At 24.4% G+C, this 21583-nt stretch overlaps 7 protein-coding genes across 15 annotated transcripts; 4 read left to right on the plus strand and 3 right to left on the minus strand.

Moving 5' to 3' along the window:
• The first annotated feature begins 422 nt into the window (after positions 1-422).
• LOC122572434 (BTB/POZ domain-containing protein KCTD5) lies at positions 423-4702 on the plus strand. Of its 2 annotated transcripts, XM_043737382.1 has the most exons (4): positions 423-662; positions 1029-1325; positions 1457-1585; positions 2710-4702. In XM_043737382.1, the coding sequence occupies exons 1-4, from the start codon at positions 471-473 to the stop codon at positions 2737-2739; spliced, it is 648 nt and encodes a 215-aa protein (XP_043593317.1). In that variant the 5' UTR covers positions 423-470; the 3' UTR covers positions 2740-4702. The 2 variants fall into 2 exon arrangements, with proteins under 2 accessions (XP_043593317.1, XP_043593316.1); XM_043737381.1 differs by lacking the exon at positions 2710-4702 and having other exon boundaries at positions 1457-2285.
• A 275-nt stretch (positions 4703-4977) lies between these two features.
• On the minus strand, positions 4978-6145 carry LOC122572996 (ragulator complex protein LAMTOR2). Its single transcript, XM_043738803.1, has 3 exons — positions 5934-6145; positions 5554-5716; positions 4978-5272 (listed from the first exon to the last, which is right to left on the minus strand). Exons 1-3 carry the CDS (start codon positions 5999-6001, stop codon positions 5123-5125), a joined length of 381 nt encoding a protein of 126 aa, XP_043594738.1. The 5' UTR covers positions 6002-6145; the 3' UTR covers positions 4978-5122.
• Positions 6146-6371: 226 nt separating this feature from the next.
• LOC122572995 (queuine tRNA-ribosyltransferase catalytic subunit) lies at positions 6372-8861 on the plus strand. The gene is made up of 8 exons (XM_043738802.1): positions 6372-6682; positions 6779-7047; positions 7241-7330; positions 7458-7611; positions 7683-7815; positions 7928-8089; positions 8161-8329; positions 8431-8861. Exons 2-8 carry the CDS (start codon positions 6913-6915, stop codon positions 8773-8775), a joined length of 1188 nt encoding a protein of 395 aa, XP_043594737.1. The 5' UTR covers positions 6372-6682; positions 6779-6912; the 3' UTR covers positions 8776-8861.
• Positions 8862-8957: 96 nt separating this feature from the next.
• Positions 8958-10415, minus strand: LOC122572984 (coiled-coil domain-containing protein 25). 2 transcript variants are annotated; one of them, XM_043738786.1, is made up of 6 exons: positions 10278-10415; positions 10104-10151; positions 9945-10036; positions 9725-9863; positions 9481-9613; positions 8958-9397 (listed from the first exon to the last, which is right to left on the minus strand). In XM_043738786.1, exons 1-6 carry the CDS (start codon positions 10300-10302, stop codon positions 9316-9318), a joined length of 519 nt encoding a protein of 172 aa, XP_043594721.1. In that variant the 5' UTR covers positions 10303-10415; the 3' UTR covers positions 8958-9315. The 2 variants fall into 2 exon arrangements, with proteins under 2 accessions (XP_043594721.1, XP_043594720.1); XM_043738785.1 differs by having other exon boundaries at positions 9481-9863; positions 10278-10390.
• A 277-nt stretch (positions 10416-10692) lies between these two features.
• Positions 10693-13386, minus strand: LOC122572982 (ubiquitin-associated domain-containing protein 1). The gene is made up of 9 exons (XM_043738780.1): positions 13245-13386; positions 12943-13106; positions 12681-12874; positions 12444-12604; positions 12156-12367; positions 11971-12068; positions 11220-11410; positions 11024-11162; positions 10693-10932 (listed from the first exon to the last, which is right to left on the minus strand). The coding sequence occupies exons 2-9, from the start codon at positions 12975-12977 to the stop codon at positions 10787-10789; spliced, it is 1176 nt and encodes a 391-aa protein (XP_043594715.1). The 5' UTR covers positions 12978-13106; positions 13245-13386; the 3' UTR covers positions 10693-10786.
• On the plus strand, positions 13205-15520 carry LOC122572983 (coiled-coil domain-containing protein 28A). 4 transcript variants are annotated; one of them, XM_043738783.1, is made up of 5 exons: positions 13205-13326; positions 14099-14255; positions 14386-14596; positions 14863-14979; positions 15050-15520. In XM_043738783.1, the coding sequence occupies exons 2-5, from the start codon at positions 14100-14102 to the stop codon at positions 15247-15249; spliced, it is 684 nt and encodes a 227-aa protein (XP_043594718.1). In that variant the 5' UTR covers positions 13205-13326; position 14099; the 3' UTR covers positions 15250-15520. The 4 variants fall into 4 exon arrangements, with proteins under 4 accessions (XP_043594718.1, XP_043594717.1, XP_043594719.1 ...); XM_043738782.1 differs by lacking the exon at positions 13205-13326 and adding an exon at positions 13378-13512; XM_043738784.1 differs by lacking the exon at positions 13205-13326 and adding an exon at positions 13536-13930 and having other exon boundaries at positions 14899-14979; positions 15050-15513.
• A 799-nt stretch (positions 15521-16319) lies between these two features.
• LOC122573073 (ATP-dependent zinc metalloprotease YME1L) lies at positions 16320-21351 on the plus strand. Of its 4 annotated transcripts, none has more exons than XM_043739000.1 (12): positions 16320-16647; positions 17008-17136; positions 17208-17627; positions 17700-17919; positions 18277-18356; positions 18480-18723; positions 19260-19392; positions 19898-20135; positions 20206-20448; positions 20515-20658; positions 20848-21003; positions 21093-21351. In XM_043739000.1, the coding sequence occupies exons 1-12, from the start codon at positions 16621-16623 to the stop codon at positions 21282-21284; spliced, it is 2226 nt and encodes a 741-aa protein (XP_043594935.1). In that variant the 5' UTR covers positions 16320-16620; the 3' UTR covers positions 21285-21351. The 4 variants fall into 4 exon arrangements, with proteins under 4 accessions (XP_043594935.1, XP_043594937.1, XP_043594934.1 ...); XM_043739002.1 differs by having other exon boundaries at positions 16321-16647; positions 17008-17122; positions 18265-18356; XM_043738999.1 differs by having other exon boundaries at positions 16322-16647; positions 18265-18356.
• The last annotated feature ends 232 nt before the right edge of the window (positions 21352-21583 follow it).

The following is a 21583-nucleotide window of genomic DNA, read 5'->3' on the forward strand; positions in this document are numbered from 1 at the left end:
TTGTTTCGTCAACTTGCACGTATCATGTCCAACAACATTTTAGTTCTATTTTGCCGGATGTATAGATACTTACATGTTACTTATCAACAATTTAAATATTAGATTTCCTTTATTCATTCAAATCTTATACTTATACCATTGATTTCATTAATATCGGCATGCTACTACCTTATAAAATATACGTGCCAGAATTTGTATTTCCAACAAATATAACGAAATTATTATTTATATTTATTTTTTTCATAAACAATGATTCTAATTTGCTTTCCCGCCATAAAATAGCAATTTTGATAGTAATATCACGTATTAAATAGTAGCAAAATGAATTAACAATTCAAACAAAATATTTAAATTTGACCTGAAAAATAGTTTAATGTCACTTTCAATTTCGTGAGCTTAATATTAAGACACTGATTTGATTATGTCACAGAAACCTATGAGCTGAAAGTTGCGTGTGTTTCAAAGCAAGTATGGAGGATTTCAGTGACACGAATTCGCACGAAATGACAGAAAATCATGTTCAAAAACGGTGTAATAATCAGTGGGTTCGATTAAATGTTGGTGGTACATATTTTTTAACGGCGAAGACTACTTTAGCTAGAGACCCCAATTCATTTCTCTATCGATTGTGTCAAGAAGATTCTGACCTTATCTCAGACAGGGTTAGTTGATGTTTTTAAATAACCGCGAATTTTAAAACGTTGTCAAAAATTGTTAAATATTTTCATCTATATGAATATTTTTTTGTGTAATTAATAAGAATATTTTAGATAAACCAATTTAGGTAATTATTTTTATAAACCTTTTACATTAAAAGATATATAAACTTGAGTGACATAGCAAATTTTGTTTATTTTCTAATATGATGTGTAGCATATGTATCATTATATTAAAATAATTATACATTAATAATTCATAATGTATATAAATATTAGTATGAAATTATAATTTGTAATTTTACACGAATTATGTATTGTTATAAAATATGTATCATTTATGAAAAATTATTTGTATACTTCATTGTACAGGATGAAACTGGAGCATATTTAATAGATCGTGATCCAACATATTTTAGTCCTGTTTTAAATTACTTACGTCATGGGAAATTGGTTATTAATAAAGATTTAACAGAAGAAGGTGTCTTAGAAGAAGCAGAATTTTATAATATTACAGAACTCATTCGGCTAGTGAAAGAAAGAATTATCTTAAGAGATACCAGACCATTAAGAGATTCAAAGAAACATGTTTATAGAGTCATTCAGTGTCATGAAGATGAATTAACTCAAATGGTATCAACAATGTCTGATGGATGGAAATTTGAGCAGGTATTTTATATTTTAAATTAAATATATTTTTATTTGATATATTAGTGTTTTATCCTTTTTAACATACATTAATAATACAAAAACAAATAACATGCATTGTAAAATTAAAATTGTACTCTTATTTATTTTAGTTAGTCAATATAGGATCTCAATATAATTATGGAAATAACGATCATGCTGAATTTCTATGTGTGGTCAGTCGAGAATATGGAGCCAGTCAACTCAATAGTAAGGAACAAGAATCAACGGATCGTGTTAAGGTATCATTATTGCATTCAAAATTCTTATGTCACTCTTTTAACCAAAGCAATTATACATAATCTTTGTTCATAATTTTATTAAATAATTATGTTACTTTCTTTCTATTTATTATTTATTTTGTCATAATTGTAACATGAAATCGTATTACTAATGTCAACAGTTATGTTTATATTTTATTACCAAAGATTATAATTAATAAAAAATTGGAATACATATAAATAAAATATGGAATTATACCATTTCAAAAAAAGCGTTTATAGTTAGGAAATTTTTATAGTTTTATGTAAATGAAGTCACATATATTTAAATCTCTATCTTTTCTATAAATCTTTTACCTAATTAGGCACACGTTATGAATACTTTGTTTTATGATGCAAGATAATATAAAAGTACCTTATAGTTGGTATTAAATATATGCTACTAAGTTTTATAAAAAACATTTTATATTGTTTTTATATAAAAATTAAAAATATTTATAGATTTATCCTTTTTTATGACTAAAATTTATTTAAATTATAATATAATATTACTAATTAGTTATTTATATTTTTCTTCTCAAAACATATCATTAATTCAGGGGCCAATTTGCATGAGCATGTTCTGCCTCTGATATTTGCTGTATGTATTACACCCACGGTTTTTTTGTACTGCATGCTGTACACTAAATAAAGAATTTTTTCTTTTATTGGTTTGGTTACTTTCTACCCTGTTGTCCTGCATCATTTATTAATGCATGTGTTTGAATTATATTTTGAAAGTATTATATTTACAATAGAAATTTTTTAAATTGAAATCTTTTGTAATATACATTGAATTTATAGTAAAATATTTTTAATAATTAAATAATTTACAAAATCAGTGTTCATATAATAAGGTTTCATTTATTATTACTCTATTGTATATTCATCAAAATATTTTCTTCAAAATATGAAGATATTGTGTTATTACAATTTATACAACAAAATGCAGAGGCTGAACAATGCTAAGAATAAATGACATTCGCATATTCTACTTAATAAAGGTTTTACATTCATATTTATATTTTTTTTCAATGGAATATAATTTTTAATATGAATCTCATAATATAATCTTACTAAGCTTGAATCATTAAATTATATTTTAGGTTCTGCAGCAGAAGGGTTCTCGCATGTAATCTCTAAATCCGTCCTTTTCTTTTCTTGCTTCATTTAATTAAATCAGCTGCGCAGCAACAAGATGAAGACTGTTTTTATTTCTACATGTAAAAGTTTAAGTTCACAAAAGATCTTCATTGCTTCATTTTTCATGTACAGTGATAATAACAAAAAAGAAAATACAAAGGTATAATACCTTTTGTAGATACGTAGTTATTATGCAACAACACATGGTGAAGCTTTAAAAACCGAAAGTATCACACATTAATAAGTGAATCGTTTTATCTTTTCCAATCATAATTTTAATTTATCAAACAAACATTTAACGAGAATGAATATGGATTGTAGTGATAGAAATAGTGCTTAATCATTCCATAAGGGATCATACATTTTATAATGAAAGAAATTAATACTGAAGTAAAACTTTTTATCCCACTTATAATCTGTGACACTCTCCTTTTAAAAAAGAATGTACCAAATATAAAAAATATTAATACATATATACACGCAATCACTAATATTAATATGCTATGAAAAGAAATTGTTATTTAGTAATGTTTTAGTTCACTAAATAGTTTAAAAGACAATAGCATTCATAAAGGCAATCTTTTTCATACAAATTTCTACAATGAATATAAATACTCTCTAGTAATAAATAGTTTATCTTTTTGTAACAAGTTGTATAAAAATAATTTTTTTTCTAATCGTATCTTTGTCATAATATTATCTAAATTACTTACCTTCGCACTGCCGCTATAAAACATAAAATAATATTTGTATATTTAGCATGATACTTTTGATTATCAAATACAAAGTTATAACTACAAATGTAAAACTAATTTTGACATGTAATAACGTGGATGAAAAAAAAGAATGAATGTAATTTTTAACAAAAGCAATTTATTATATCGTTTACTAATATACGATAATATATAGCGAAAAGATTTGAATACAAAAGTTTAAACCATATGAAACATTTAAAGAAAGCTGAATAATTCTCAATTACTTAAGTATTATTTTCTATATGCATATAATTTCTATTTCATAATATTTCATTTAATGCAAAGCAATTAGGAAGGTAGACTATGAAATTATGTATGTATAAAAGATACATATTATTTTATTTTCTTCTTTCTTCTTTTATTTACAGTGCATCTACTTTGTTTAGATAAGCGTTTCCATTTTTATATATATTTAAGACTACAACAAATCTTTATTATATAATTATAGAATTAAAAACACTTTATAATAGGCATTAACATAAACTGTCAATTGTTGAAGGCCTATTAAAGAAGTGTTGTAGACAATATACTTGTATTTAAAAGCATTATTCATGAGAAAAAACTTACACGTAGCACTAAATTGTTATAGGTATTGTTAGAATTATGTTATATATAATATATAATAAATTGTATATTATATATACATATATACAATAGTTTCATAAAAAAAAATTTTTCTAAACATATATAAAATAATTTAGTGATATTATTAGTTAATTACGATTTACATTCACAATATGTCACTCGGTAAACATTAATACATGAAAATTTAATTATATAGTTTACAATAATTTTGCTAGTAATTATCATTTTATGTACTCAAAATAACAGGAAAATTTTAGGACCAACGTTAGTCATTTTGTGCAATGTATAATGTAACTCAGTGAACTTGTGTTTAACTTGTATGATTAATCTAATTGATATTAGAATTATCATATTATACATAGGTATATATAACTCTATATGTAAAAGAGTTTGTACTTTCATAGATATATTTCTAAGTCTATTAACTGTTTGATGTTTATTGTTAGAAAAGAAAGTAATATTTATATGCATCAAAAGTAAGTTTTAATACCGATAAATATTTCAAATTACATAGAAAAAGATTATAGGAGGGAGTATATAAATGCAAATGAAATAAATAAAATTTATAACATACAAATTGTGGATTTAAAATAAAAGCAATTCTATTTATAAAGGACATATATATATCTATTAATTATGTTTAACATTGCATATGTTTATTAATGTATATGAATATATGAATTTAATATTTAATTTCTAAATTTTTTTAAAGATTCTCTATATAGATATTTCATATTATTAAAAGATATATGACATTTCACCGATTACAATAAAATTTAAAACTTCATTTCTATGAAGTTCTCAAGAATATTTTTAAAGATGCTACTAACATTTTATTTCGAACCTAGATTTATTTTCTAAGGGTATCACATTTTTATAAATTTTGATATATAAATGATTACATAAGTTTTTTATTAATTGAAAATATATTATTTACAAGACAGTACCAAGTATCAATTTACTTTACAATAAATTATAAATATTAAAATATAAAACTAAATTTTACAACATAATTGGATATATGTTTAAACATTGATTAAGGCATATTTGCTATTGTTTTTAGTGGTTGATCAAGGTATCTTGCTAAAGCTTGTGCTTTTTCTCTTAGTAAACCAAATCCCACATTTTCTTTTGCATACAAACATAACAACAAATTAGCAACTTCAGTAATAACAACTTTGCCCTCCTAAAAGAAAATGTTTCATTAAAAAACATGTTACAAATGTATTGTATGTTGTTTACAACTTTTCATTAATATGCAACTGAAATTTCTGAACAATAATTTGCAATAAAAACTAATAACTATATATATATTATTTTACTAAAAATATTTTTGCAGTACATTGCAAACATTTTTATTTGTAATCAATTCGTAAAAGATATTAATAAAGCCATGTAATTGCATAGAATTTAAGTATTATATAATTAATTACTTGATAATCAAATCTATTAATATTTGATAATTACCACACAATCCATTAATACAAATTGCAATTCATCTTCCTTAAATGCATTTCGTCCATTTTTTTCATAAGCTGACCAAATATTACTTGTAATAGCAGCAGTTACTCTTGCATCTTTATCTCCATAACCACTGTAAGCTAATAAACCACCATCTCTATTTAATAATCTGAAATATATTTTCATTTAAAATATTTGATCACAAACTTTTGTTTTCCTAATTACAATAACGATAAGAAAAATATGTAAATTTATATATGTGATTTCACTTGCATGTTTATTAATATTTATACATCTTATAACATTACATAGTTATTAGATTATATTTAAAAAAAAAACATGCATATAAATCGTGCTTAATTTAACGAAAGAAATATTTTACTTACAATGTATTTTCTACGCCGCCGGTATTAGCTTGACTAAGTACTTGTGTTAATGCTTTTGGTTTCAACATAGTTTCACAAGTAATACAAATTTCTCTTTCTTGTTATCTTCTTTAAATTACTCTCATTAAACTTTATCGTGAACTTAATATAAAACACCAACAAGGTATGAGCATTATTTTTTAATACTTGTATTCTATAAAACAAAGGATAATATCTCTAGGACAAAAAATGTAGGACACAAATTGTAGGATACCAATTTTTCACTAGAGAAAATTAAATTTCTAGTATATGGACTTTTCATAATCTATAACTATCCTATAAAAACATGTTTTAATATTGATAAGGGTACAAAATAAATATTATTATTCTATTTTAACGCATTGTAATCAAAGACTACATTGATAATGTGATATTTACAACAAGCAGAAGTTCTGCGACAGTGTTGCTATTATGGACTTTGTATATTTAAATTGGTAATAGTGAGCAATTTGGCCAGTATTTCCAATTTCTTTCTCAAACTTTGATATTGTTAAAAGGCCTGTTTAAATAAGCAAAATATCACGAAAGAAATATCGCAATCAATTATACGTACTCGTAATTTTACTTCAGAGCTAAACCTAAACCTAACCTCAATCTAAGAAAAGCCCTAGAAAATTTCATTTTTATTTTGCGATGTAATGTATAAACATCTTATTATTAGCTACTATAACATATGGGCGTATCCTTGTTGTATCGCAGTCTACAACGTTGTAAGCGGCAATTACTTATAAATTAATCCAATGTTTTAAACAATATATATATATCATAATGATAATTTATCAAGTAAAATGTATGAATATTTTTAGATGTACAATAAGCTATTATTACTATTGTAAATTGTGATATAAGCGACAGTTTTATAAATATTTTATTAATTATGTATGTATATGAAACAAAATATATTATTGACATTATTTGCTAAATTATTAAACTGAAGAAAATGTTACAACAACGAAAATCACCATTACTTTTCGAAATATTTTACGAATGTCAAACTACAAAAGCCAGAACTGGTAGGATGACTCTCATTCATCATCATGTGGATACACCAGTATTTATGCCAGTAGGTACACAGGTAAGTTAAATAAAATTTAAAAAAAAAAGATTAATGTTTTATGACATTGCAAATCATATTTGGCATATCATTAAATTTGTAATATGATTTAATTGTTTATAAAATATTCTATTACTTACAGTCATATTGTAGATATATATATATGTATAAATCAGTCACATTATACATTTTAATAGCAATATTAATGTTTTAGGGTACTTTAAAAGGCATATTACCTCAACAATTAGAACAATTGAATTGTCAAATTATACTTGGAAATACATATCATCTTGGAACAAGACCTGTATGTAATATATATAAATATATAAAGCATAAAGCTTTTAATATTTCTTCAAGATATACAATAATTGAGTTACTTGTAATCAAATAAAGTGAACAAATATGTTATTGATAAAAACCGGATTTTGTAGGGTCTTAATATAATGCAGAAAGCTGGTGGTTTACATAATTTTATGAATTGGAAAAGAGCATTATTAACAGATTCTGGTGGTTTTCAAATGGTATCATTACTAGAACTTGCTAAAATTACGGAAGAAGGTGTCAAGTTTAAATCACCATATAATGGTAATCATTGTATAAGAACAATATGTACTTGTATTATGTAAAAATGCAAATATTTTAATATTACTTTACAGGAACAGATTGCATGTTGACACCTGAACATTCTATACAAATACAAAACATAATAGGAGCAGATATAATTATGCAACTTGATGATGTTGTTAAAACTACATTAACAGGACCAAGAGTAGAAGAAGCAATGCATAGGTAGAATTGCATTTATATATATAATTTATAAATAATATTATTGCATTTACGTATATAATATATTATTAATTCCTATCAAAATCATTTTTAATACTCAATATATTATTTACAGAACAACTAGATGGTTAGATAGATGTTTAAAATCACATCAGAGATCAAGTGAGCAAAGTATATTTCCAATTGTACAAGGAGGTCTTGATCCTAAACTTAGATCAGAATGTGCAAATCAATTAATTAAACGTGAAGTGAATGGCTATGCTGTAGGTGGATTAAGGTAAAATATTAATTTAGATGCATTAATTTAGAGAAAGAGGAAGATTATTTTATGATTAATAATATTTCTAGTGGTGGAGAATCTAAAGATGATTTTTGGAGAATGGTACACCTTACTACAAATATACTTCCAAAAACTAAACCACGTTATTTAATGGGTGTTGGATTTGCTATTGATTTAGTTATTTGTTGTGCTTTAGGAATAGATATGTTTGACTGTGTATTTCCTACAAGAACAGCGGTAATTAATTACAGATAATGTGTTTGAATTAAAGAAGAATATACATAAAGTGCAACAAGGCGATAAAATGAAATCTGTTGATGCATATATTACTTTTTTAGAGGTTTGGCTGTGCTTTGGTACGTACTGGTCAATTAAATTTAAAACAAGTTCAATATCGCAGAGATATGAGGCCAATAGATGAATCATGTGAATGTAGTACATGCAAAACATACACACGTGCTTATCTTCATCATATTGTAACGGTAGAAACGGTTGCATGTCATTTACTATCTGTTCATAATATTGCATTCCAAATGAAATTGATGAAAGATATTAGACAAAGTATCCAAGAACAAAGATTCCCAGAATTTATACAGCAATTCATGTTGGATTTGTTTCCAAATAAGGAATATCCCCCATGGATAGTTAATGCATTGGAAGCTGTTAATGTTACATTGTTATAGTAATAATTATTATTTATTTTCATAATAAAATATGTCTTGTATAATTTTTTAATATCCTTTATAGAAATAAATGTTTGAAAATTTTATATATTTTATAGTAATTGATTTCAACTATTAATAATACTAAGGTATGTAAATTATCATTTATATGGAATATCTTACATAAAATAAGTACTAACATATTAAAATACATAATTAATATTATATTTATTTACTTACTAATGTATATATTAATATACATATTAATGTTCTTAATAGAATTCATATAAGAGAAACCCACTTAATGTTAAAAATTGTTTTGCAATTTGTGCAAAACTTGTACTTTAATCCAGTTTTAAAAATATTTTAATTAACATTTTATTAGTTTCAACATTACCTTGTTATTTTAGATTTTCGTAATGTTTAATGATAATTTTCTTTTAAAATATCAACCAAATTTAATTTTGAAATTATATATGTTTTTTGTTTTAAATATATTCATCTATTATTCCAAACTATGGTGAGTAGGCAATCGAATTACAAATAATATTAATAATTTCATCACATAAAATCATCTGAATCATATCCACTATTTTCTACATTTGATGTCATATTAGATGTATTAAATAAAGAATTATAACTTCTGTAAAAGTAAAAAATAATGTTAAGCCTGACAAGATTAAACAATTTATATTTGTTAATAATGTACCATAATCTTTGTCTAACCTCATTTCTGCTTCTTCCTTTCTTCGTTTTTCTTCTGCCTTTTCTCTTTCTTTTTGCTCTCTCAAAAGTCTCTTTTTATCTTCCCGTTCATTTCTGTCTCGTTGTTCTCTTTCTGATCTTAAATTTACTTGTTCTGAACGTTTAGTTTTATTCAATCGATTAACAATAGTATTTATTCGTTTTGCAACATGAATTTTACGAACATCTTTATCTTTATGAAAACCAACTTGTCCTATTTCCATACCTGGTGTTTTTTTCAGATTGGACCACATTGTGTATACTACATCGATATCATTCATTTTATTTCCTTCAATACTATTTGCTTTCACTAATTGTGCTGCATCTTCTAAAACTACGCTAGGTATGTCATCTATTGTTTGACCCTATAAATCATGTATTCATATATAGATACGCATATATAAATATGTAGAAGAACATGCATGTTTTTAATAGAAAATATTTACAAGGCGAAGTCGAAGGTATACATGCGCTGAAGAATATTTGTCAACATGAAACCAAACATCTTCTGGCCAACCCCACTTTATGAGATCATCATCTAGAAAAATATATATTGAAAGAACGTATCTTATACATTATAATATATTTTAGAATTTTTCACTTACTTTCATATTGGTCGACTCCCATAAATAATGTTACCGATGGTTGTACAACTATAATTAAAAATTATAATTATCATTCTAACCTTACTAAATATTATTAGTTTTTTTTAGTAGTAAAATGAATGTGAGAAAATTTAAATATACATAAAACATGAAGCCAGTGATAAATAATAATACCTTCACTTGTAAAATAATAAACCATTATTACAAAAAATATTTAGTTGAAACACGTGGTGTGATTTATCTGTCAAATTTCAAGTCGATACTAGCGACAGTAAACCGTACTTTTTGGAACTATTTAACTTTTTAAAATATAATACTAGAGATGTAATACTCTGTTTCATGTATATTTTTCTAAAATTGGAAAAAATATATTATGTCCATATGAATATATACTCAAAATTAAAAATGTAATGTTAAAATATACATATCATAAAATAGATTTTTAGCAATGTTAATAAAATTCATCATTCATGAATATAATAGAAGTCTATTAAATATATCTAATATATTACCATAATAATAGGTTTCATTAATATGTATGCCTATTACAGCATCATTAAAAACATTTAGAAAATCTTTTGCTACAAGCTTATGATATTCATTTATTACTTTATTATAATTTATATTATTATTATATTGTTCATAATATTAATATTAATTTATTTTACAAAATAATATTTAAATCAGAAATCAATTGCATATTGATTGATATGAATCGTATGTTTTTCGGCATGATACATTGATATAATGTGATCCAATACTGGTCCTACTTCAGGATCTCTTATTCGTTCACTTATAGTTACTGGTGATTCTAAGAGCGATAAATACACTAAAAATTTCATTTTTACATTAATTATTATATTATCTCATTATATTAATATTTTAAAATTTTTATTATTTATTAATAAAAATAATCTTACCAAGTAACATATTAGGATTTGTAAGACTAAGTTGAATACGTGGATCATTCATGATTACTTTATAAATTTGACTACCTGAATCAAGTTCTTTATCTAAATTTTGTAAACTATGCCTCCTTTCTCCAAGTAACCATTCGCACTAAAAAGAAGAATATATTTGAAATGTAATAAAATTAAATTTATATAGATTACTCACAGCATTAATTTGATTGTTTCCAGTAATTTTTAGTGCCTCAATAATATTCTTTTCTTCAAATCCCATCTCTGATAGTGATTGTACTGCTCTAGAACTAGGTTTGAAATCCATCTTCCTATAGTAACGGTAACTTTTTAGTAAACGATCTACTATGCTGAGTACATTTTCTTCCTTCTTCAAATTTTCACATCCTACATATAATTATCAATTTATTTGTGTACAATTATAAATCAACATGTAATAATAACGTATGATTTATCATAATTTTAATCATTTTCAATCAATATGTTTATTACATCTATTATTATTTTATAAATCCAAATATGAGCTGTAAACAAATTTTTAATATTCCTGAAAAGAAGTGGTCTCTTTGTGAAGTTTTATTTTTAATTGTAATATGTTTTAGTTTTAATAATTATATGAATGATTTTAAATATGTATGAATTAATGTATGAATGTTTTAAATATGAAATTGAATAAGAATATAATTTATAAAAAAAAACTACATTATTATTATATAATATTTATAGAACTTTATATATAACAAAAAATGAAATGATTTTTTAAAATATACGCTTATCATAATTTAAAATTTTCTCGAGAATAAAATCTAAAAGATTTATTTGTACTTGACTTGTATTAAGTATTATCTAAATAATTAGCTCCTTCAAATAAATCAATACCTGTTTCCCCTAAGACATTTTTGATGTATAAATAGATGAACTGGAAACTGCAACATCTTTATTATTACCTTTTTCAATAGATATCAAATCTAAGTAATCATCATCATCATCTTCTGGATCATTCTGATGTTCTGCTAACCATTCTAATGCTTCCACTATATTTGATCTGTAATAAATTAAAAATCAGAATATAAAATATTACTTTTAATTTATTAATACTCCTGAACATTAAATTAAATAGTAGATTGCGTACTTTCGTAAGTGAAGAGCTTTCAGAACTTTTTTCTCAGAAAAACCCATTTCTGTGAGAGTTTTTGCAGCATTTGTATTAATATTTGGTTTACATCTTGCCTCTAATTTTTCTTTTAAGATATCATAAAACTTTTGTGCTTCTGGGCTATACGATATAATCCTTGCTGATGCTTTTACAAGTGTAATTAAAATTTTTCGTATTTCATTCTGAAACTATAATATAAAATATATAACGTAAATTTTCTCAATACAGAAAATGCAATAATTATACATGTGTGTGTATATTTACATCTGCAGGGCAAGGAAGAAATGGAATAGGTTTAGGTGGATTACGTATAGGTAAATCTTTTGTTATTTGTAGTACTACTTCTTCATCTGGACCTTTCAAAATTTCTGCAGATAAATTTTCATTTACGGGTGTTGGACGTATCTTTATTAACATTAATTCATCTGTAATAAAGATAATCATTTTATTTTGCTTAATATATCTGCTGATATAGCACAGAATTTTAGCAAATTGTTTTACCATTTTCATTAACTTTTTCATTAATTACACTATGATCATCTATAAGCCACTTGAATTCAGATGTATGAACTAAACGAAAGTTAGTTGGACTTCTTGATTTATCATCACCGTAGAAATGTTTTATTGCAATATTTTTTATGTTATTGATAGTCATATCTGACGTCACATTAAACTTCATGATCATTCCTTCAAGACTAAATAAATAAATTATATTTACTAATAGTTCCCAGGAAGATATTGATAATATTTAATAATATTCTACCTTATAATATTCAAAACAAGTTTTGAGTTAGACATTGTATAGTTTTATAATTATCTATTTTAATAAGATGAATCATCAGATTGTCTTTTGCTTGTTCTTGTTAAACCTTTTGCATCCCAAGTTTCACCAAGTAATTCTTGCAATCATAGAAATATTAGTTATATCTATAACATAAAGATATGTTATCATTTCTCTTATTATACATGATCTAAATCGACTTAAGTATCTTTAAAATAGCTTTGTATTTATATACATATATGTATATATAATTTTTCATTTTATAATATAAATATTATACTCACTTTTAAAATGAAATTTCTTAAGATGTGTATTTTAATTAAAATTTCCTTCGTGCTACATTGTCATAATTTCCTTGATATAAAGGTTAGAAATGAATTGTAGAAACATTTTCAAGTGTCACTATGCTAAATGTAATGAATAAACCATGTATGGTTTTTAATCATATCGTATATGAAATAGCGTGTATGACACGTATTTGTAAATGTTTTGTTAAAAGTTATAATACTTAATCAACATTTTTTATCAACATAAAATTTGAGTTATATATAGGTATACAAATGCCAGTTATCACTTATCAGAAATTACAGATAATCAGATGATTTGTTTGTATATTATGTGCATGTCAAGATGTACAAAGTACAATCGAAAATATATAATCATGAAAAATTAATTCTGTAACTGTTTATTTTCATAAAACGTTTCTTTCTCAATTTTTTTTATTCTTTGAAGGAAAAGGAAGATTATACATATAATAAAATATATTTCATAGAAATGCTTTTATAATTTGGAGGCAATACATTAAAAACATTACAATACTACGTAATTTAGAAAAAGAGTCAATAAACAAAACAATTACTAATAACATAATTGTGAATGTGTAATAACATGTTTAGATTGTAATAATATTTTTTATGTTAGTACAATAAAAAATATCAAGTTTAAAAAAGGGTTTGGTTAGATCTATTGCGTATGTATATACAAGTATTTAAATATTTTATTTCTTCTGTTTCTTGTAAAATGTCATTTAAATGTTATTTAAATTTACTTATTCATTGATATATATATAAATTCTACAAATATCTAAATTTAATAACAACAAGAATATAAATTTTGATTAAATTAATGAATTTCTCAGGATGACCGAAAAGTCTGGATGTGGTGAATTGCAACAATTGGTTCAAGAAGAAGAATGTGAAGAACCATTAAGTCAAGGTGGAGAAGCTACACCACCTTCCACACCAGCAAGATCTCATCATCCAAGTAAAAATGATACACATAGTTCTCATATATCGGTATGAATTTAGTATTAGTTACCTAATTTTGACTACTAAAACATAAATTCAAATGTATCATTTCGAAAAAATGAATAAATAGATGGTTTAAATAAAACAATAAAAACAGTAAAAGAGTTTATTATTTCAGCAACAAGTATTATGGGAAACTAATGTACAAACATCACCAATTATTAGTAAAGGAAGTTCTGGTCAGGCAACAAGTCAAGGATCTATGGTTTCTGGCCGTGCTGTGAATCTTTCAAATCATGGTAATCAGTCACGTCTAATGTATATGAATGAGAAGGAAAAGCAAAAACCAAATCGACCAGAACTACCAAAAATAAATCGTCAACATAGAGGTAACTTCGTACTTCATAGTAATATTTTAAAAATATTATTTAGAATATAGTAGTAAGTATCCTAAAAATATTTACAGCAACATTTAAATAATATCTTTTTATTTAATTTTCAGTTATATAATGTCACATATTATATTTAATAATACGAAAATTTATATTTTTTTTAATTAATAATATATTATAATCTTTTCATATATTTTTCTGTTTTAAGTATTGTTAAGTTTTCATTATATTTTTTGGTTGTGTTTTGGTGTCATTAAATAAAGCTATGGCACCATGCAAACATCATTGCTTTTTGTCAGAGGTTCCTGATGTTCGTCGTATGGAACAAGCTTTATTACAACTTTTGGAAGATTTCCATAGTGGTAATTTACGAGCATTTGGTATGTGAAATATGCTTTTCAATATAGCAAAGTAAATATAAAATTGGAATAATATAGAATTGAAATACAGGAAAGGATTGTAGTATGGAACAAATGACAGAAATACGAGAGCAACAAGAGCAATTAGCTAAACTTCATTTTGAGTTAGGTCAAAGGCAAGGAATTGGTGGAGAACAATCAGGTTTACGACATTCAAGTGCTAATATGAATAATTTGTTGGAATGTCTTCAAGAGCTTAGTGTTTGCATTGAAAAATTACATAGCAAGTAATTGTAAAATATTTATAATATGTACAAAATTTATTTAAACATGATATTTGAATAGAAACATGAAAATTAATTAATATAAAAGATAGAATATAATGAAAATTTATGTACTTTATAGAATGTTTTCGCATTTTAGAAATATTTCACGATACTGTTTTTATATAACCGTACATTTAACTTTTCCAATAGTGAAATAATTATATTTCTTGATTACAATGTTTTTATTTAATTTAGAAGTTCCTCTTATTATTTTTGTAAATTTAATTTTATCAAATTCCTTGTAAAATGTAGATATATAGTAGTAGCTATTTAATAATATTTAATAAATGATAAAAAGTAAATCACTATGAAGTATTATATAATCTGGTAAAATTTCATATTTATGTTTAATTATCTATGCCAAACATTTTTTTATAGAAATATTTCATTTTACTAAACATTTTAACAAATTTATATCAGTGCTTATGTTTATGTAATACTCTAAAACTGTAATTTGTGTATTTAATAAAATGACATAAGTTGTACATTCAAATATACTAAATAATGACAATATTACAAATTCTTGTTAAAAGTTGGGAAACAAAATTTTTAAAACTCTTCTAAAATTCAATTTTGGTTTTGTATTATCTATAATGTTAGTGTAATTTAGTGGAAAAGAAATAAATATGGTTCCTGGTATTTATCTGAAAAAAGAATATATCTTTTTTCCACGTTGTATATTATTTATAATATTCATTGTTCCTATAATATATTTATTCACTGTTAAGTGAATAAATTCTCTATTAAGAAGAAATTCATTTTAAAATATAATAAACTAATCAAAATTTGTGTATCAAGCAAGTGCATAAAGCTAATAATATTTTCATAATGTATAGGAAAATAGTACATAGGTTCGACGATAAAAGAAATTTATTTAAAATAATATTGAAAGTGTTATGTAAAATAAGTTGTTTTATACATAATTAAATTGTATCTTAAAATAAATGAAGTGCGCAGAAGGGTCGCAAAATAGTTGTTTTGAAATGCGATTATTAATTCAACAATCTAACTATAAAATAAAATCTGTTGTTATACACATAATAAAATTGAATTAGGGAAAATATGTATTTTACGAAAAAATCTCGATGTGTTTTACGCAATCTTAAATCTAATCTCAATTGATTTTAAACATTCGGAAGTTTATATTGTAGATAGCAGTCATTTCCGTTACCTTGCAGCATTAAAACTATATTTCGTATAGGAGATATTGATGTCATGTAATTTAATCTTTTTGGATATGCAACAAAACGTCACTATCAGTTGAATTTAGTTTTATTTAAAAGTGTTATACTTCCATTTATCTTATTACATGTGTTAAATATAGGGTTGATCTGCAATGTTTTCTTTCCAACCTCACAATCAGGTTTGTATTATCATATTTATATAGCTACAACTGCACAAAAGTTTCCAAAATTCATAGATAGCTTATTGGATAGTTTTTTACATTTGATGACATAACAAGTATATACGTGAAATTTATATTGTATGTCTTTTTTAAAAATGGCTTTAAAATTTCCGTTTTATAACCTTATATGTCTATTGCATTAATACAAACTTATGAAATTTATGTCTATCTGATATCTGTCTTTAGTAAAAGATAATTTCCTAGGTTACAAAATAAATTACTTTCTATATGTGTACATTTTTATTTTATTCAGTCTTGAAAATAATTAAAGCAAAATATTTAAAACTTCTTATTTCTAAAAAAGAGAATTATTTCTAGGTGTTATATCATCTGACGCAATTAACTTCAGTAGTTAGTCCAAAATCTACATCATTTTCAGTTAAAGTTAAAAGACAAAATGAATTGAAAAAATCTATGAATGATATCTCTTCCGGTAACTTGTCAGACGTAAGATAATTTGGTAATGTATTATGTAGAAGCATAATGATGCAAATTACTAAGTTTACTTTTTATTTTAGGCTACTAAAAATTATATTGACATATTAATAAGCAAATTAAACATGTCTGACGTAATTACAATGTTTGATATAAGGACAAATAATGTTTTGGTAGCATTAGATCAGGTTTCTATGAAAATTTTTAAGAGAAATTTAGAAAAAAATAATAAGTGGAAAGTCTATGCATCAGGATTAAATTCCACAAAAAACAAACACAAATATCTATATAAAAGATGTACGGAAGAAATTATTTTACCTGCTATGTATTTATCATCGAAACAACATCATACAACATTATGTACCTTTTGTAACAAAAATTCATTTAATCATTATGTACAAATTCGTAGTTTTAGAACAAAACGTAATGTCTCTACTGAATTAGAAAAACAATCATCGTTTATAAATAAATTTAAAAACTTGGTTGGTCATTTCTCTGGAACAGTAAGATCATGTATTATTTATTATCTATATTGATATTTTATATACTTTGTGAATAACTTTCTTACTTCATAGAATACAGGATTAGTACATGCTCTGAAAGAAAAGGACTTGGCAACAATAAAAAATTTATTTAATAATCAAACATCGACAGAAGAATATAAAAGAATTATATTAGCTTTTATTGAAGGATATGAAGCAGGACTTAGACGCCAAACATATTCAACTTTTGGATGGTTCAAAATACTAGGTAGTTTATTAACAGGAACTGCATTATTAATGTTTTGGTATGGAGGTATGTATTATAGAGATATAATACAATTTCTATCATTATTTTCTTTGATAACTTTATTTTAATATATTTTTTTGTAGTTACCATTTGTCATTAGCATCTTAAAAAAATATATGTTAATATTGAATATTATCGATTATTTCAAATGAATAATTATAATAATCTGAAAGTCACTGAAAAATTATTTCACTAAAGAAAAAAGTATTTTTAATATTAACTATATAATAATAACTATATAACATTAACTATTAAAGTGATAGAGGAACATTAAAGTAGTATTTAAAATATATTAATATGCTTTAGATTATTAATAATCATGTAAATTTTCTTATATCTTTCATATTGCAGTTTATGTTGTAGGAAGTGGATTACGATTTCCAATGGATGGTGTTAAGTTTAGACCAGAAATAACAGATATAACTTTCAATGATGTTAAAGGAGTAAGTAAATCATTTAAAAGATTCTAATATATCTAAAATCTAATAAATTCTAAAATGAATAAAATTTAATAAGATTTTTCATTTCACTAAATACTGTATATTCATTTGTTTATATACAATTAGGTTGCAGAAGCTAAACAAGAATTAAGAGATATAGTTGAATTTTTAAAAAATCCAGAAAAATTTGTTGCACTTGGTGCAAAATTACCTAAAGGTGTATTACTAGTAGGACCACCAGGAACAGGAAAAACATTATTAGCTAGAGCAGTAGCTGGTGAAGCTGGTGTTCCATTTTTTCAAGCTGCTGGACCTGAATTTGAAGAGATTTTAGTAGGGCAAGGTGCACGAAGAATGAGAGATTTATTTAGTAAGTTATAAACAAAATATTGCGAACACAAAATAAATATTAAAGAAACATTCTAAATCATACATTAAATAAAACAAAAAAAATACTTTTAAAGAAATATTATTAATGGTTTTCAACGTTTCTTTATTATAATTAATATATATTGATTATTTATAAGCCATATTAGTTTGATATATGTACTATATATGTATATTGGGAATTGTACATGCTATTTATATTTCAATGTTATGATCACAACATTCTAATGCTGTCATTAATGTTGTCTATTTATATTCTTTTTTTATCCGTATCATGATTTAATGAGCCTTAATTAGCAAGTGTGTATTGCATTAAAAAATTTTTTTATTTTGAGGCTTATAAAACAATATACCCTACAAAAGATATTCATTATTATCTTCATTTTGAATAAAAATTTAAAGAGAAGAAAAGAGAATTTATTTTGATATCATATGTAATTTATATTATGATGTGCAATTTCAATTAAAGTGTCCTAAAAAATTTGTATAACTTATTCATGACCTGTTATTCTTTTTCAGAAGCAGCAAAAGAAAAAGCACCTGCCGTAATATTTATAGATGAAATTGATTCTGTTGGTGCAAAACGAACAAATTCAGCTCTTCATCCATATGCAAATCAAACAGTAAATCAGTTACTTACCGAAATGGATGGGTAAATAAAAAATTTTACATCTTTATGTTGTAGAATATAGAATAATTCCAAAAATTAATATAGGTTATATGCGAAAACAAAGGAAATTAATAGAAGAAAAGATAAAGAAATTAATGATTATTTTAAAAAATTTTTTTAAAATAATATATGTATTACAAGTTCAACAATTTTTTACTACTTTCTTAATGTATTTTCTCAAGATATGTTTTTATTTCATATGCATTAAAACTAGGAGACTGAATCTACAATATAAACAATATGTATAATATAGTAAGCATATTATGTTTCCTTATATTAGAGTTAAAGAAATGAGTGTAAGGATGACAAAATAGTACTAATTAAGTCATTCATTTCTTTCTTCTATTAATTTTTCTTCTTCTTTTTCTGAAGAAATAAAGTTCAAACTTTAAATTTTGTTACATATGATTCATAAATTATGACCTTATATATCGATTTTACGTACACTTATTATCATTAATAGTTGTATATCTCTTTGTACTTACAGATTTCTTCAGAACGAAGGTGTTATAGTATTAGGTGCGACGAATAGACGGGATGATTTAGATAAAGCATTAATGCGTCCTGGTCGTTTTGATGTTGAAGTTCTTGTTGATATACCAGATTACTTAAGCCGGAAGGAAATTTTTGATTTATATTTATCAAGAATATTAACACAAGAGATCGATGCAGACTATTTAGCAAAATGTACTCCTGGATTTACTGGAGCTGATATAGAGAATATGGTATTCATTTGAAAATAAGTACTAATTTTAGATCAAGTTAATTTTATTATTATGAGCTTAATTTTAAAAGGTAAATCAAGCAGCTTTAAGAGCTGCTATAAATGATGCTGAATATGTAACAATGAAACATTTAGAATATGCTAGAGATAAAATAATCATGGGTCCAGAAAGAAAACAAAAAATTAAAGACACAGAAACTAATACCATTACAGCATATCATGAAGCAGGACATGCATTAGTTGCATATTATACTAAAGATGCACCACCTATACATAAAATTACCATTTTGTCTCATAGCCATTCTTTGGGACATGTAAGTGTTATAAATTAATAATTTTATTTTTTATTGATATTACATTACAGTACTCTTTTTGTATAGACCGCGTTTTTATTCAACGACGAATATCATACAACGAAATCCAAATTATTAGCTCTAATGGATAGTTCAATGGGTGGTCGTGCTGCAGAAGAATTAATTTTTGGTTCTGATAAAGTAACAGCAGGAGCATATAACGATTTTCAGGTATTTTGATATAGTTCATATTTATATTAATATCTTATCACATATGGTACAATAATTTAAAAATAAATTACAAGAGCTTAGGAAACAAATTCTTAATACTAAAAATATTCCTAATTTTATTCGCAAATAGTGAAAGTTTGAAAATATTACATTATAATCATTGATAATATTGATAATCATTTTTCTTAGAGGGCGACTTCCATTGCAGAAGAGATGGTACACAAGTATGGTATGTCTGAGAAAGTTGGTTTTGGTACAATTCGTAGAAATAGTCAAGGGGATGGATTTCAGTTAGGTCCTAGCACAAGTGATCTTGCTGATAAGGAAGTGAAGCGCCTTTTACAAGTAAATTTTATCACCATATAATGTTAATTCTATCATGTAATATTATTCTTTAACCCTTTACATCAAAATTACTATATTTTCTATTTTAGGAATCATATGAACGAGCAAAGCTGACATTACAAAAACATGCGAAAGAACTTAAAAAAGTAGCAGATGCTTTACTTAAGTACGAAACATTAAGCAGTAAAGATGTAGAAGCTATTATTAATGGAGAAAAAATTCCACCTGAAACTTTGAAGAATCAACCACGAATTGTAGATCCGACTGAACATGTATTATAACTAGCATATCGAGATTCAGTTTAAGATGATAAGTAAAATAAATTATTTGGTGCAGTATCGCAATTTACAATCATACTTTATATTACTTTATTATAGTAATTATATTTTACAATTTTCAATTTTACAAATTCAATTAAAATATATCAGCTTTTTCAATTGAGAACTTTGTAATACATAACTTACATTTCATTATCTAATTACTTACTTCTTTAATACATTAAATTTATATAACAGTTCATACGAATTTATTTTCTGTTACCAATTAATACCTTACAGAGTCTCAACTGAAAATAAATTAA

This window comes from Bombus pyrosoma, linkage group LG11 (genome assembly GCF_014825855.1).
Source record: "Bombus pyrosoma isolate SC7728 linkage group LG11, ASM1482585v1, whole genome shotgun sequence".
Taxonomy (NCBI): domain Eukaryota; kingdom Metazoa; phylum Arthropoda; class Insecta; order Hymenoptera; family Apidae; genus Bombus; species Bombus pyrosoma.

Bases quoted from the DNA above. Each gene is read 5' to 3' on its own strand.
- LOC122572434 (XM_043737381.1), top strand. From the start codon at position 471: ATGGAGGATTTCAGTGACACGAATTCGCACGAAATGACAGAAAATCAT. The intron at 663-1,028 runs GTTAGTTGATGT...TTCATTGTACAG, and splicing joins CTGACCTTATCTCAGACAGG to GATGAAACTGGAGCATATTT. The intron at 1,326-1,456 runs GTATTTTATATT...TATTTATTTTAG, and splicing joins ATGGATGGAAATTTGAGCAG to TTAGTCAATATAGGATCTCA.
- LOC122572996 (XM_043738803.1), bottom strand. From the start codon at position 6,001: ATGTTGAAACCAAAAGCATTAACACAAGTACTTAGTCAAGCTAATACC. The intron at 5,717-5,933 runs GTAAGTAAAATA...AATATATTTCAG, and splicing joins GGCGGCGTAGAAAATACATT to ATTATTAAATAGAGATGGTG. The intron at 5,273-5,553 runs GTAATTATCAAA...ATTTTCTTTTAG, and splicing joins TTGTATTAATGGATTGTGTG to GAGGGCAAAGTTGTTATTAC.
- LOC122572982 (XM_043738780.1), bottom strand. From the start codon at position 12,977: ATGTCTAACTCAAAACTTGTTTTGAATATTATAAG. The intron at 12,368-12,443 runs GTAAATATACAC...TTTATATTATAG, and splicing joins TTCTTCCTTGCCCTGCAGAT to TTTCAGAATGAAATACGAAA. The intron at 12,069-12,155 runs GTACGCAATCTA...AATTTATTACAG, and splicing joins AAAGCTCTTCACTTACGAAA to ATCAAATATAGTGGAAGCAT.
- LOC122572983 (XM_043738783.1), top strand. From the start codon at position 14,100: ATGACCGAAAAGTCTGGATGTGGTGAATTGCAACAATTGGTTCAAGAA. The intron at 14,597-14,862 runs GTAACTTCGTAC...CATTAAATAAAG, and splicing joins AATAAATCGTCAACATAGAG to CTATGGCACCATGCAAACAT. The intron at 14,980-15,049 runs GTATGTGAAATA...ATTGAAATACAG, and splicing joins TGGTAATTTACGAGCATTTG to GAAAGGATTGTAGTATGGAA.
- LOC122572995 (XM_043738802.1), top strand. From the start codon at position 6,913: ATGTTACAACAACGAAAATCACCATTACTTTTCGAAATATTTTACGAA. The intron at 7,048-7,240 runs GTAAGTTAAATA...TTAATGTTTTAG, and splicing joins TTATGCCAGTAGGTACACAG to GGTACTTTAAAAGGCATATT. The intron at 8,090-8,160 runs GTAAAATATTAA...TAATATTTCTAG, and splicing joins TATGCTGTAGGTGGATTAAG to TGGTGGAGAATCTAAAGATG.
- LOC122572984 (XM_043738785.1), bottom strand. From the start codon at position 10,302: ATGGTTTATTATTTTACAAGTGAAG. The intron at 9,864-9,944 runs GTAAATATTTTC...CATGATTTATAG, and splicing joins TATACCTTCGACTTCGCCTT to GGTCAAACAATAGATGACAT. The intron at 9,398-9,480 runs GTTAGACAAAGA...TTACTTTTACAG, and splicing joins AAGGAAGAAGCAGAAATGAG to AAGTTATAATTCTTTATTTA.
- LOC122573073 (XM_043738999.1), top strand. From the start codon at position 16,621: ATGTTTTCTTTCCAACCTCACAATCAG. The intron at 17,137-17,207 runs GTAAGATAATTT...TTTTTATTTTAG, and splicing joins CTTCCGGTAACTTGTCAGAC to GCTACTAAAAATTATATTGA. The intron at 21,004-21,092 runs GTAAATTTTATC...TTTCTATTTTAG, and splicing joins AAGTGAAGCGCCTTTTACAA to GAATCATATGAACGAGCAAA.